This window comes from Stigmatopora argus, chromosome 3 (assembly GCF_051989625.1).
Source record: "Stigmatopora argus isolate UIUO_Sarg chromosome 3, RoL_Sarg_1.0, whole genome shotgun sequence".
Taxonomy (NCBI): domain Eukaryota; kingdom Metazoa; phylum Chordata; class Actinopteri; order Syngnathiformes; family Syngnathidae; genus Stigmatopora; species Stigmatopora argus.
Window position 1 is genome coordinate 22,768,252 of NC_135389.1, and position 15,864 is coordinate 22,784,115.

At 43.7% G+C, this 15,864-nt stretch overlaps 1 protein-coding gene across 2 annotated transcripts in view; it reads right to left on the reverse strand.

Annotated features, from left to right (window-relative positions):
* The window catches only part of LOC144071235 (PDZ domain-containing RING finger protein 4), a 115,453-nt gene that overhangs the window by 54,879 nt on the left and 44,710 nt on the right, over positions 1–15,864 (reverse strand). Inside the window, exon 1 of one of the 2 annotated variants that reach the window (XM_077596156.1) lies at positions 3,456–3,701. The exons of the other annotated variant lie outside the window; for it this stretch is intronic. Within the exon in view, the coding sequence (XP_077452282.1) occupies positions 3,456–3,524 (69 nt within the window). The 5' untranslated portion in view covers positions 3,525–3,701. Of the gene's footprint in view, positions 1–3,455; positions 3,702–15,864 lie in introns of those variants that run through there. 2 annotated transcript variants of the gene reach the window in all.

Below are 15,864 nucleotides of genomic sequence, written 5' to 3' on the forward strand. Positions count from 1 at the left end.
ACGGACAGGTCGCCGAATGGACGCTCCACCGAACGGTCATTCGGCCGAACGGCCGTTCGGCCGAATGACCGTTCGGTGGAACGTCCATTCGGCGACCTGTCCGTCTGTCAAACGTCCGTCGGCGAAACGTCTTTAGGCGAATCATCCGGCCACGAAAAAAAAGATTATAAGGCGCTGGGGTAGTGTCAATGCCATAATACTAACGTAACGCTCCTATTCCTGCGCTTTCTCACCAGCAGTTTCCATAGTTTACCTCACAGGTTAGTGGAGAGCCATATGCACCCATCAAAAGAGCCATATGTGGCTCCCGAGCCATAGGTTCCCTACCCCTGTCCTACGCCATCCTAGCATTTCTCTACAGAAACCCAAGCTTTGCCCGAACAGATTCAATTGTCCACAGTAGGAACGCCGTCTTCTAAAACCAGCCCTCAACTTGAAGCAGAGGCTTTCTTACTCCAAGATTCACTTCCTATCACAGTCTTTATCCCTCGCATCGAGCCAGCTTTAGGCCTCCCAGTGGGCGATCGGAGAGAATATGCCGACGCGGTGACTCCCGTCTAATGCGGCTCAGCGTATCAGCGGGTGGACAGACCGGGCCCAGAGTTTCGCCTGAAGGTTCCGTTGCCTACTCAGCCTACCCCCCCCACCCCCACCCCGCCCGCCTAACGCCGCTAATCCCCATTGCCGGTCCGCCACAAAAGACTACTTGCTAGCACACCGCGCCAAGGATTCCAGTCACCCTTAAGGCGTAGGATGCAATGATTCATCCTGTCTTAATTCCCTTTGTTCACGACGCTATTTCGATGACAACATAGACAAATGAAGTGGAAAATGAAGGTAAACGCGAGGTGGCTCCTGGTTGCATTCTTCGGGGACGTTCTTTCATCATCCAAGTCAGTTCCTTCCTTTGTGAAAAGCAAAAGGTGCCACGCGCCAAAGGTTCCCAAAAAGTTAGAGGACTAGAATTACTGTATTTTCTTGCATATTAGCCGCCTCCGCGTATAAGCCGTACCCTTAAAATTGCCTTATAATCGTTGAATTTTAAAAATTCCCTCGTATAAGACGCCCCCTGATTAAGAATTTTCAGTTTCATGGTTTTAATAGGGAGTACAAATGTATTACTTTGAAGGGAAAATTTGAAAAATCATCGTAGACAAAGTAAAACAGGAAGTCACGTGAGCAGTACAACCAGGAAGTGGGTCCGTAGCGGTCTAAGTTCATCGTCCCTATGTAATATGGCGTTTTTTCACGTTTTATGCAAAATACGCTTTATTTGTTTACTTGAATTTCATTCATATACATCAAAATAAATTTTGTTAAGTGTTTTATCTGTTTAGCGCTTCTCTATTTTGAAATAAATGACCGTTTAGGCCGCATTGTCTTGTGTAATGGCGTTTCGTCTTTATCACCTTGCAGTTTCGTGCATGTCAAGTCTAATTTGTGCGAATATAAGCCGTACCCTTGATTCAGTCGTAGTTTTTTGAGCGAAAAAAATACGGTACCTGGACGTTTGGTCGCCGGACGTTTGGTCGCCGGACGTTTGGTCACCGGATGTTTGGTCGCCGGACGTTTGACAACATGACAGAGAGTTTACTGTTGAAACCAGCTCTCAAAATTATATTCACCCGGGCGACCAAACGTCCGGTCACGAAAAAATACAGCCTATATTCGAAAAAATACGGTATATCCTGGCTGAGCGGACTACCAAATTCGAGCAATTGACCACCTTTGGGTTCTGAATCGGCAAAGGTTTGATGGTAGAACGTTTCCAAGGAAGATCCTCAGGATCATTTAAGTTACGAGTAAATTGACATACGAGCTCAGTCCCGGAACGCATTAAACTCGTATCTCGAGGTACCACTGTACTTTCTACTTTAATTCACATGCCATCAGTGGACACCTGATTCCTTTTATTTTTATTAAACCTAGCAAGGGTTTGGCGCAAACTCCCCAAGTGAACAACAATAGCCACCGTGACTGGCCCGAGTTTGGCAGAGTGTCAAGTTGCACGCACCAACGCACCAACGCACGGCGGTAGCGGTTAAGCCTTCTTTTGTTTGCCGCCTCCGCAGCCACTTACGACGACGCTTCGCACAGGACATTTTCTAGGTCTAATTAATGCACGGGGCGGGTGTATAAAACCGCTAATGAGAGCCGTGATCACAGCGGCGTGAAGGCGGGCGTTATGAGGGGGAGTCGGCGAAGGAACGGGCCGCTTCACAGTTATTAGCCTGACACTTGAACACCGCTGCCGAGTGGCGGTGGAGGTGGAGGTGGCTTGGTGAGCACTTGCTTGGATTGAGGATGCGTACCCGGACGTATACGAGCCGTGAGCTAATATTTAGCGCGGGAAGCTAAGTGGATGTCAATGCATTTGTGAAATGCTATGTAAAAATCCCATTTATTTGGGTTCTTACGTTAAGAAATGGCAGCATGTGCCATAAAAATGTCAATTGTTTTCACGCCAAAGTCGTAAAGCTTTTTATTTTTAACAAACTTTGTAAATTTCAAAGTTTTTGGAGTCTGGACTCATCTTTTTTTGCATTGGATTATGAGCAAAGCAAATCTATTTGGGTTGTAAGTAATTAACGATGCATAATACCCATGCGGGGAGAGAATATTAATTGATTAACATTCTGTTAATTAAAACGGACGAACGGCCAAATTCAAAACGAGAGCAGATGTGCTTGAGCGTGTCAATAATTAATAAGATGTGAGAAAGTTGAGTCCAAATTTCGGACCAAAAGTCCATTGAAATTGAATATTAGATTTTTTTGGGGCAGCCTATGACTAAATAAATATAACTAATATTTCGGATTTGGCACACTGGATGAAGAAACTGCAAACAAATACACAACTAACAATATTTCAGAAACTAAAAGGGTTTCATGCACGTTTTCTTCCAAAAATCATCAACATATGAAAATGAGTCAACTACCTCGTCAAGAAATGGTCAATTTAGCCAAATTTAGCCTTGTTTTGGCTAGTTGTGCTCAAGCTAAAGTATTTCCTAGTCTGCAAACCCGCTAAAAATAGCTAAAAATCACAGGCTACACCATATCACCCTGAAAATAACTCAAATCTATTGATTTTCAACGTCAAAATAATTCCCTAGTGACCTTTATCAGCGCACACGGTAAAACCAAATGGCACGCCGTCCTCATCGCAAAAAGTTCAACAAGCCCCGAAGGCATAACAAATTCACCACCACACTCCGGGGGACGTTCCCTCGTCAAATCTTTGGGTGTTATTCCATAAAAAAAATTAAAAATAAAGTAATAAAGTTGGTCCTTCGGGTCAGACACAAACGAAGGAACTGGAACTCGGCTCGTCACCCGATCACCCAACTATTGTCCGTCAAAGAAAAAGACTCTTTTGTTGTCATTTTTTTGCATTTCCTTTCCGATTCCCGTCCAATCCCGTCCCGGCAATAATCGTCAACAGCAGCATCTCACCTGCGCAATGTCATACAGCAGCTTATAGTGTTCCTCGCGCTTCTGTAAAGTGCACAGATTGCAGCCCATTATAGTTGTGGTGGAAACGGCGGGCGTCCGATTCTCCCCGGTGACGGACACGAGGGGGGAGAGAGGGAGGGGAGTCGAGGAGGGTCCGCAGCGCAGCCGCTTCTCATCCGTTCACTCGGCGGCCGGCATCTTCTGGGTGGTGGAGTTGCGCGCAGCTTCAGCATCCGCCGCCGTGTGCCGCGCTGGCACGCCGGAGTTGTGGCCGAGGCGCTAGACCCTCCCCCCCACGCGCGATCCTGAATAATGTGGTGGCAGCGGGCTCGGGGACGGGGATTGGCGGGATGCCGGAGCGAGGGCGGGGACGGGGACGGGGACGGGGAGGAGGGTAGTTTTGCCAGAGCCGACTGACGCGCAGTTGATGGCGAGGCGCTTTTGTGCGAGGAGCTCGGCGCCGAGCTGGCTATTCCAGCGCGACGCTAACGGCTAACGTGCGGGTGATGGCATGGAATATTTCTGTGCTTCTATTCAAAGAGCCAAAACTAGTTCATGGCGTTGATTCTTTAAGTCACAGGTGTCAAAGTGGCGGCCCGGGGGCCAAATCTGGCCCGCCGCATCATTTTGTGCGGCCCGAGGAAGTAAATCATGAGTGCCGACTTTCTGTTTTAGGATCAAATTAAAAAGAAGAGTATAGATGTATATTCAATTTCCTGATTTTACCCCTTTTAAATCAATAATTGCCATTTTTTAATCCATTATTCTGTGTAAAGTAAACCGAAAATAGCTCAAATGAATCTTCTTTCTGAGCGTCATTTTGCTTAGTTTTAAAGCCGTTTTTAACTATATTCATGATCGTGAACAATAAAATTATGCAATCAATGCTAATAAATTCCGATTTTAGAGTTGTATTAATTCAAAATGGTTCATAATGCGAAAAAATGATATGTTTTGAATCGGGTAAAATATAATTGAAAGAAATGAGTTGAAATGCAACTCATTTCTATACTAGAAAAAACATTTGGATTAAATTGTTTATTCGATTCAATTCCTAACGATTAACTTTAAGGTGGAAAATACTCAAAATAAAATACATTTCTTTTCTACTTGAAAATTCTAACTGAAATTTATGTATATAAATAAATAAATAGATATCATTTCTATACATTTGTATGCACATCAACTGTGGAATAAACTAAACAAATACTACCGTCATCATTTGTTTTTAAGCAACCACAAAATTGTCGATACAAAGTATGATTGTGGTTGATTTTCCTGATAAGGGAAGATTTGGGTTGTTTTAATTCTTAACTCAAACATCCGCAAGAAAAGAAAATTGCTACTATTGTCGATGTTTTTGTTTTGTTTAGATGTTCCTTTACATGCTTCTTGCAAATGGCTCCTGTTAGCTTGGATGCTAACGCTAAAGCCTCCTTATGAGTAAACACATTCTTTAGATCGAAGAAATTTTACAATTTCTCTCGTCAATTAGCACAACGGCTAAAATAAACGAGATTTTAATATGTTTACACCCCACGCACACTTACAATTCAAGGTAAAAATGGCGCCGCGGCTAGCTCAAATATAGCGTATCCTCCTACCGTCCCGACATTCAAACACAATTTGACCTTGTTTGTTAAGCCTGACACGGGTTTCCACATAATTGCCGGTGTCGACCTTGGGGAATCTCCCCGCGTAGTATTTATAACGAGAAAAACACCGCAGGTGTCCGCGCTAATGCTAGCCTTTGCCGCAAATTGGCTAAGAGCATATATGAATTTCTGAGGACACCCACATTAGCGAGCATCTCCAGTCAAACTACGATAATTGCTATACTTTCTCTTTAATTGTCTCGGCGGCGAAAGCCTCTCCGGCGCGCGGGGGCCCCGTTAACGAGCAATAATTGTTAACAAATTGGCCTCCCGGCCGTCGACGGGTCGAACGGAGTAGATGAGCGCTCATCAACGGCGCCGGTGGGCGTCCCGTCCCCGGGGACCGCCGTAATCCGATTTTCTGGGCTTTAATTTTGGAGGCCAGCCAAAACAGAAAAGCTACTTCACACGCCGCCGCCATTACGGCTCATGCCGTCCGCCACTCGCCGGTGCTCCGTGACGTCCGTGTCGGGCATCAGTCTAAAAACGTTCTTAAGAACTAACAAGGAGAGAGCTTTCCGCTGTTGCTAGGCGATGGTGAACCCCAAAAAGCGACATTAGCCCGTCATGTTGGAAGGGTTGAGACACTTTTAGGCTGGAAAATAAAATGGATCTGGCATCGTTCGCGATAGGTTAGAGCAAGGGTGTCAGACTCTGGTTTGTTCGCGGGCCGCTTTAACGTCAACTTGATTTCACGTGGGCCGGACCATTTTAGATATAATATTTAGATTTGTTTTTTTAATAAATAGATTAAATGAACTGGATTAAAAGCCCTGAATATTCCGTTTTTTTTATAGATCTAAAATAATGTTTATTTTAGCTTTTTTTAAATATAATTTTAGATTTCACAAAATGATTTTTGAACTAAAAACAGAAAAAAATGATTAAAAAATGACAATTATTGATTTAAAAGGGGGAAAATCAGGAAATATAATATACATCTATAATCTTCATAAGAATTTGATCCTAAAACAGAAAGTCGGCACTCATGATTTACTTAGGCGATGGTAAACCCCAAAAAGTGACATTAGCCCGTCAAGTTGGAAGGGAGGAGACACTTTGGTTTTTAAACGCTTAATAAGGGGAATTGCAATCATTAATAAGGATGCATTTAGTCGGGGATGTAAGAGAGAATCTTGGATAGTTGTTGTTGTGAGAAAGCCAATTGAAATGAATGCTTTTATTGTGATTATACCGATGTTCTAAAGTGAGAATCAATGCAACCGCACCAATATTTTCAAAATAAAATAACGGATTAGCAAATGCATTTACTTTTTCGGGGATTTTGTATCTCGAGTCACTCATAAAAAAGAATTGTAACCTGAAAATGTCATTCTTAAGTAGAGGTATGATTGTATTTCTTTTGAAAAACAATTCCACGATGTCTTTCTCGAGCAAGCGCCGAGAAATAAAAGTCATCTTTCGGGACGGCGTGCGTTTGAAAACTCAAGTCGTCTTCCTTTGACGAATGCTACTTGTTTGACGGAGCTACGAGGCGCCTCTCTTACGCCAAAGGCGCATGTCGGAGTTCGCCGTTCTTTAGATTGGACATCAATTCTTTGGTTGTAATTGAAAAGGTGGTTGACAGAGACACTAGAGGGGCTCGCTCAAACAAAATGTGCTCTCGGCGGAGAAGAAGACAAATACGAGAGCGGCGGAATGTGCTGACAACGTCCATTATTAGCTCCCGTGGAGGAATGACCGTTACTTTGCCACGCGGCAATGGCTGACCCCCGAGGTTAAGACGCTCATCAGTCACCCAAATGGTGCGTCTCATCATCGGCGGAGCGAGACCGATACAGTAGCCCTCTGCCCGCGGTCAAGCGACGCCACTCGATGGGACGGCCCGAGTGATGGATGCTCTTTGGGAAGTGCATTAAAAGTGAAAAAAGCTCTTCACGGACGCCAGTTTTTACAAGACGGGGGGCGGAATTCGAGATCCAGTGCAACCTTCGGGGGAAAGGTTATCTGCACATGCTTTCATTTAGTCCAACCTTTTATCGGGGGAGCTTGACGAGACACAATGGAGTCTTTGAAGGTACGAAGAATAGCGGTACTCGGACGTTTGGTCGAGCGGACGTTTGGTCGAGCGGACGTTTGGTCGAGCGGACGTTTGGTCGAGCGGACGTTTGGTCGAGCGGACGTTTGGTCGAGCGGACGTTTGGTCGAGCGGACGTTTGGTCGAGCGGACGTTTGGTAGAGCGGACGTTTGGTAGAGCGGACGTTTGGTAGAGCGGACGTTTGGTAGAGCGGACGTTTGGTAGAACGGACGTTTGGTAGAACGGACGTTTGGTATAACGGACGTTTGGTATAACGGACGTTTGGTATAACGGACGTTTGGTATAACGGACGTTTGGTATAACGGACGTTTGGTATAACGGACGTTTGGTCGAGCGGACGTTTGGCCGAGCGGACGTTTGGCCGAGCGGACGTTTGGGTCGAGCGGACGTTTGGTCGAGCGGACGTTTGGTCGAGCGGACGTTTGGTCGAGCGGACGTTTGGTCGAGCGGACGTTTGGTCGAGCGGACGTTTGGTCGAGCGGACGTTTGGTCGAGCGGACGTTTGGTCGAGCGGACGTTTGGTCGCGCGGACGTTTGGTCGAGCGGACGTTTGGTCGAGCGGACTTTTGGTCGAGCGGACGTTTGGTCGAGCGGACGTTTGGTCGAGCGGACGTTTGGTCGAGCGGACGTTTGGTCGAGCGGACGTTTGGTCGAGCGGACGTTTGGTCGAGCGGACGTTTGGTCGAGCGGACGTTTGGTCGAGCGGACGTTTGGTAGAACGGACGTTTGGTAGAACGGACGTTTGGTAGAACGGACGTTTGGTCGCCGGGTTGTTACTGTTGAAACAAACTCTCAAATTATAATCATGAGAGAGAGAGAGTGAGTTTAATATCTAATATCTAAATATCAACAGCATACCAGTCAACCTCTGCCGATAACTGCCCTTATAAATGATTATGATTCCCCTTACAAACCCCCAAAAAACCTTACAAACACCGTACGACTCGACCAATCGACCGTGTACCGCTTTAATTGGGGTGTGAGTTTCTTGAAAGTCAAAGAGAGCCAAGGCCTCCTCACTCGAGCTCCGGCATAAATCCGGGCCACTCTTTGATCACGTTAACTTTTAATTAATCCACTACCTTCGTGGCTATTGTTCCCATCAAATTCATAGGAATGGCCTTCCAGTCTCCCGCTTGTGTCCTTTCCCAGCATCCCCCAGTCGTTCATCAGCCGGACAGCCCTTTGCCCACTCGGGTAGAAAGGAGGCGGGCGCCCGCCGTGTTCATTCCGCCAGTTAATGGGCCTCACATCACAAAGCACGCCGAGAGCATCCGTCTTTACGGTGATGGCTGTATTTTGAGCCTTCTTCAATTGCCTTTCTGACAAACTGATATTTAAGCTGCCTTTAAACCCGCAAATATAACCTTCAGCCGAGTGTGGAACGTGGATACGGCGAGGTTGTAAACTTGCGGGCCCTGAGATGTGCTTGCTGCTCGAGCCATATTACATTTTTTACACCCCGCTTGTGGGAAAAATTGCGAGGGGCTGTTGGAGCCTATCCTAGCTGACTTTGGGCACCAGGCGAGGGACAGCCTGAGTCGGTGGCCAGCCAATCGCAAGGCACGAGGAGACGAACAACCAAACATAGCTAAGGTTAGAACACAGAATTTTTTTTCATATTTAGCCTTATTCTTGTGCGCTAAACCGTCGTTTTTACGCACGCACACAGACGATCCCTTCAATTCATACAGTATCTCAGAAATACTATTCTTAAAATTTTCCCTTCAAAGTAACCCATTTGTACTCCCTATAAAAACCACGAATATGGAGGTGAACATTGTGAATCAGAGGGCGACTTATATGCGAGAAATCGTCAAATTCAACGATTTTAAGTCAATTTTAAGAGTACGCGGAGGCGGCTAATATGCGAGAAAATAGCGTGTTTTTCAGGAACTCCGCCTCCTTCCCTCAGACTTACCCACACTTGCATCAACTAACGAGCTAGGCTACATTTCCCGAAGCCCAGAGATAAGTATCAAATGTAGCGAATGCAAAGCTCTGGATTAGGAAAGAAAAGTGGGGCTCATCTCATTCTACCGGAAGAAACATCTTCATCCCCACGCTTGCCTTGGGTAACCTAGGCAACGGACGAGGTAGCACCTTTAAAGAGTGGGAATTGTTTGGGAAAAAAAACCATACAATCCAAGCTGTGATCCCTGGAGTGCGCAACCATGTGCGCTGAATATCAATAAATACCTTGACTTTGATACACGAAGCAATGACCGGTCGCCTACCGAAAACTTATCGGACCCGATTGGGAAGTCATTAAATTGGCGTTTGTCGAATGAAAATGAGCGGACGCCATTTTTGACGGCGGTCGCTCCAGCTGCGTCACAGGTGGCGGCTTCAAAGCGAGCGCCGGGTGGTCAAAAACCCGCGTGAAGCCAACCAAAACATCTCTCTCGGTGGCGATAAATTATTAACGGCATCTTTAATTCATGTGGGAACGTGGCCGTGGATATAAATAGCGCATTGTGGCACGTCGCGCTGCATGAAAACGCGCCTTGTGTTGCTTTTCAGGCAATCAGCGTTGTCTTGTTACCCAATTCTTGTCTTGATTTCCAAGCTAATTAGCATTTAGCAGAAAACTCACACTGTTAAAGGGAACGGATGATGGAAAATATGGGTTCCAAATTCACTGGAGTGGCTAACCACCTGTTGGTTAAATGTCCGATTTAATAACAAATAAATTTCATCTGTCTGTTCCTGGAAAGGGTTGGTGGAGAAAAATTTGACAATGATTTTTTGTATATCAGCTTTTTTTAAACCCAAATTTTAACAAAACGATTAAAAAAGGCTGCTAATGGCAACATAACGACCCAAACAGAAGTATGAAGAAAAATGCTAATAGTCATCGTTAGAGGACCACAAGCTAGCTAATCAGTAGATAAAAATAAATAAACTTTTTTTAAATACTGTAATAAGTAACAAGAAAAAGAAGATGAGTTGATTGATCTTAATTAGCTGATATTAAAAAGAATCAATGGCAGGCGCAGCGCAAACAATGGCCTCTTATTCCCAAAGGATAGCCATTGATTTTTCACTTATAAACACCAGTTCATTGGACGTCTCGTGATTAAGCATTCCACTCGACGATGAGGACGGCGCTACTTGATTTGTATCTCCATGACAACCACTCACTCCTCACATAAAAATGTGAATGAGAAATTTTCATAGGAAGTAGAAAAAGCCCCGAGCTAGCCCTCAAACTAGAATGCTAACAACCAAACAAATGTTCAGCGCCATTACAAGATGACACAATGGAACAAAATAATGAATGAACTACTTTGCATTTTCATCCCCATTAGAGTTGTCATTTAAACGGCCCATGAAAATGGAATAAATTGTGTTTAAAAACTCAAATTGCGCTTGTATTTCCACATCAATAATTCGCTGAAATGTGCTTTTTTCGTATAAAGTCCTGCTTCTACTTACGAATGTCTCTAGGTAAACATTTTCAGGTTACGAAACCGTTTGATAGGCAAATTGCCGTCCCGACATACGAAAACAAGATCCAAGTTACGAATCCCCCAAAATGTAAATGCATTTCCTGTATCCGTTATTTTATTTTGAAACTCCGCGCTCCGCAATGAACGACGAGATGGACTACTAATTAATGCTAAGTTGCTTTGAATACATCATTTCGTATGTTTATATGTTCGTGTGCTAACGTTAGCTTCCCCTTACTGTACTGTGCTGTACTACTGTACAAGTAGAACATGTTTTTGCATGCTTGTTACTCATTTTAATCCATTAATTAATCTTTCTTTTTTAATTTTTCTCCGTTTCACACAGCTTTCATACAAAGGTGGATCATTTTTAAAGGCTTTAGTTGGTATTTTTTTGAGGACCTTGGAACAAAAGACATATTAAACAGATTACTGCCCTAGTTATGAAAAATCCAAGTTACGAAAAAGTTCTGGAACTACTTAATTTGTAAGTAGAGGTACAGTAATCCCTCGAATATTGCGGTTAATGTGGACCAAACATGGCCGCCTATTACTCATTAGTCACCCCTATTATATATATTTATTTTTTATTTTTTTCCTTCAGTGCCGAGTCCTAGTAGCAAGAGTGGCTTCCGCTTACGAGTTTCAGCGTTGATTTTAACATTTTTAGGTACATACATGTATTTAAAAGAATTAATAGCAGAAAAAAAAAAAATCGCCATAAGACAAGTCCTGATAATCGAGGAAAGACTACGACTATTTTGCGTTACAGAATTGCCATTTAAATAAAGGCACTAGAAGAAACATTTTTCAAATTTGCAAAAACGTAATCAGTGTGAAGCAACAAATCACTGGCGCCACAAAAGCATTGATCTCGATCACAGGTGCCCAAGTGGCGGCCCGGGTGCCAAATCTGGTCCCGATTACCCGAGTAAGTAAATCATGAGTGCCAACTTTCTTTTTTAGGATCAAATTCAAATGAAGATTATAGATGTATATTATATTTCCTGATTTTCCCCTTTTTAAATCAATAATTGCAATTTTTCATCCATTTTTTTCTTTTGGTGTTTTTAGGTCAAAAAGCATTTTGTAAAATCTAAAAATAAATATATAAAAATATTTTCGGTTTTCCACTTTAATATTGAATATAATTTTAAAAAAATGTTTCCATTTAAAATGAAAAACAAATGAATATTAGATGTTTTCCCTTACTAAGAAAAAAAAGTTTAAAGTTTTATATCTATAAAAAAACTGAATATGTAGGGATTTTGATCCAGTTCTTATAATCCAATTTTAAAAAAATCTAAATATTATATCTAAAATGGTCCGGCCCACATGAAATCGAGTTGATGTTATTGCAGCCTGCGAACTAACCCGAGTCTGACACCCTTGATCTAGATAGGCAAAGTGAGGTCCGTCAGCAATAAAAATAACAGCCACTTTAAATCTAATGTCCACCAAAGCTGCCGCATAATCATACGAGGCTGTAAATTTGAGGAGCTTCCTTTTTTTTTTTCATAATGGGATTATGCATCTTGAATGGTGCCGTTTTATTGATTCTTCTATCGTTGTGCTTGATTGACCTCGGGGCATCTTTAAACAAATCCCCACACTGAACCTCTTTTGTTGCCCTCAAGGAATCTGTTCACTTCTGATCAGCTAGCCTATAGCGTGCTAATAGATCTACAAAGGTGACCTCATCAGCCTAGACCTCCAGTCATACACGAACGTCGACTCTGTAGCATCGGATAAAGGTCTGTCGGTCGGGGGTAGGGCAATGAGGTCAGGCTAACGCATTAAAAAAAAAATGTAAAAGCGCCCAGGCTCATGGTTTAATGGACACCGTCTCAAGGTTTTAGGTCGACTCGGGTCATCATCCCCCCCGAAAAAAAGACGAGGATGCTTTCTCCTGCCAGTTAATCCAAGGGAGATAAATTAACGTATCCACCCACTCCTCCACACCCTCTTGGTAGCCTTCTGGGAATAATTTGGGCCTCAGAGCACATGGTGGGTTGAAGCTAAGGGGGGGCAATATTCAAAAATCAGCCAATGGTTGTAAGGAAAACGGGGGGGAGGGTGTCTTCAATGTATTCGGAAAATATGCGCAGAAAGATGGCGGTCTTGGCGTTTGGCGTTTGTCTTGTTTGACACTTTGCATGGCAATTGAAAGTCGTGAGGATGCTAACAAATCACGCTAATGGGTGAAAGTGTTTCTGGAGAAAGGTAGCGTTCCCGCACTCGCTTGTTAAATTAGTCTCGTTTGCCAGTGATGTGAGATGCATGTGTCAAAGGCGGACTCGCTGGATTTCAACTCGCGCTTTATTTATCGTGAACGGCAATTGCGACGTAGATTGTTTCGAATGGCAGGGGCGGGATGATGCTGACGTTGCTTTTGTTTTTAAATGTGTTTTTACGAGGTCGTGGAGAAACGGGTTTTGGGGTAGGCAGGGTTCAAATTTCAGGTCCGCGGAGAGCAGGGGGAGGGAACCTATGGCTCGGCAGACACATGTGGCTCTTTTGATGGGTGCATTCGGCTTTGAGATAAAATATGGAAACCGCTGGTGACAGAGCTGAGTCCCGAATGCACCAATAGGGTACTGTGGCACCGACGCTAACTCTAGCGCCACTTTAATCATATTTTTTTTTGCATTAGACTCTTCTGCATGCATATTCTCTTTGATACTCATTGATTAGCAATAGCACAACCATGTTGTCAAAAGAATTCAGAGACCTTTTGTACTTTAAAAGTGGTAACAGTGGTAAAAGGACTCAAAAATGTCACGTGTTTTTACTTTTAAGTTCCGAATTATATATTTTTTTGCATTGGACTCTTCTGCATGCATACTCTTTGATACTCATTGATTAGCATCAGCACAACCATGTTGTCAAAAGAATTCAGAGACTTTTTGTACTGTAAAAGTGGTAAAATGACTCAAAAAAATCATGTGTTTTTACATTTAAGTTCCGAATATATATATTTTTGCATTAGACTCTTCTGCATGCACTCTCTTTGATACTCATTGATTAGCAACACCGTTTACCATGATGTCAAAAGAATTCAGAGACTTTTTGCACTTTAGAAGTGCTAGTTTGTCATCCCTAGGTAAGATGGCAGCGTTTTATGCAAAATATGGTTTATTCTTTTTCTTGAATTTCATTCATAAACGTCAAAATACATTTTGATAAGTGTTTTAACAGTTTATCTTTTCTCTATTTTCGAATAAATGACCAGTATCGGCCTCATTAGCTTGCGTCATGAAATTTCGTCCTTGTCACCTTGCAGTTTTGTGCAAATCAGGTGTAATTTGTGCGCATATAAGCCGCACCCTCGATTCAGTCATCATTTTTTGGAGCGACAAATACGGTGTATATGCGAGAAAATACAGTAAATGGCTCATCAAGATCTGGGGGCGCTGAGGCATGAGAAGAAATCGCTACCTAAAGACCATTTGAAGGTACGCCCGGGGTGATAGCACTTCAGCTGCAGCGAACCGGGTAGACCACCCTCATCCCAACGTAAAAACGGCTTAAACTTGAGTCAAGGAGACGCCCGCTGATGATGGCGGAGGTCTCAGCCTGCCCTTTCGCCTCCGAGGATCCTGACCTCGTCCCGCTAGCGCGTGGCAATTAGTCCGCGGAATGGCTGACGATAAATCTCCAGCGGGGGAGAGAAAGTTTTTCCGGGGCACCTTGGGGCGAGCGCCCCAACCAGGAATTAAACACACCGTATTAGCCGGAAGGCATTTTTTTTTTACGAGGCCAAGAACAGAAATGGGTTGAGAGGAAGAGGGCGAGGGTGGTCCGGGTGGACCCCCGTCCGGGGAGCCGTATAGTTTAGCGGCGTGTTGTGTACATCTCGCGTAAATAAGTAGTGATGACTCTGCAGTGGGAGTGGGTGGAACTGCCGAGGTGAGACAAATAAAACCATTTGCATGGAAGGAGCAGCTGGAGAGTGCTCAAGCGCTTGCAAAAACGCCCGTTTCCTGTCACGATGTTATTTTTGGAGTCTTCATCAAAGTTAGAAGAGTGAGATGTTGCCGGTGCTTGGGTCATTTCTGGCTCACTTTAGTTTTTGTTTTGTCATTTTACATATCATTGAGCACAGGTGCGTCATCTAAGTTAGCGGTCTGTTTGTCTTCGTAAGGTTGAGCTGGAGTCTTACGGGGTTTTTTTTTAGGACTGGTCATCAGCTGATAACATGGCAAATATGATAAAACTGAATTGATAGATTATTTGGATTTGCCAAGTAGGTTTTAGGAATGTGTAAGGGAGTAGCCAAGCCATGTATGGGTAGGACATCCTCTACACCAGAGTCGGGAATCTTTCATAAACAATTCCTGTTTTCAGATTTTGTTCCGTGAGAGCGACTGTAACGGACACACTTCCTGGTTGTACTGCTCACGTGACTTCCTTTTTAAATTTGTGTACGTGCAGGTAACACCCTTTCCAGCAGACGATCCTTCATACATTCATACAGTGTCTCAGAAATAGCACGTGCAATGATTTTTCTTAAGATTTTCCCTTCAAAGTGACACATTTGTACTCCCTATTAAAACCATGAATATGGAGGTGAAAATTGTAAATCAGGGGGCGTCTTATACGAGTTAAATTGTCAAATTCAACCATTGTAAGGCTATTTTAAGGGTATGGCTTATACGCGGATGCGGCTTATATGCGAGAAAATACGGTAAGACAAAACATAAGGTAGAAGGAACTGACTTTAAACATGCCCAGTGGATGACTTTACTCATCTTTGATTCAAAACGTAGTGAGTACTTTTGACTTTCCTGAAAAAAAATCGGACTTAAATGATGAAATTTGAAGATTCAAGACATACTTATGAGACTCACACACACACACTTAAAGTAAGACTTTCACCTGGAGTGAATTATTAAGACGCCTCGCCATTAACACCAGAAGGGAACGTGACGAAATGCATGGTTATCAACTGGAAGAGGAGAGCGCAAATTACGTCTGTTGTTTTTGACAGTTGAAAAAGCTAATTGTGCGCTGGCAAATAAACAAGTGTTCAATCCGTCTCTCTTTTTCAGCCACTTGCGTGTTGCCGGCTAAATAAATCAAAGTCAGATCGGAGGCGGACACACGGTAGTGGAGATTGATCGGCTTGGCGCTCCTTCCGATATCAATCTAATCTCTTCACTCGGGCTCATATTTGCCATTCGTCGTGGGCTTCTGACTCCGCCCACGTCATCCTCATCTTCTGACACAGTGGATGAATATT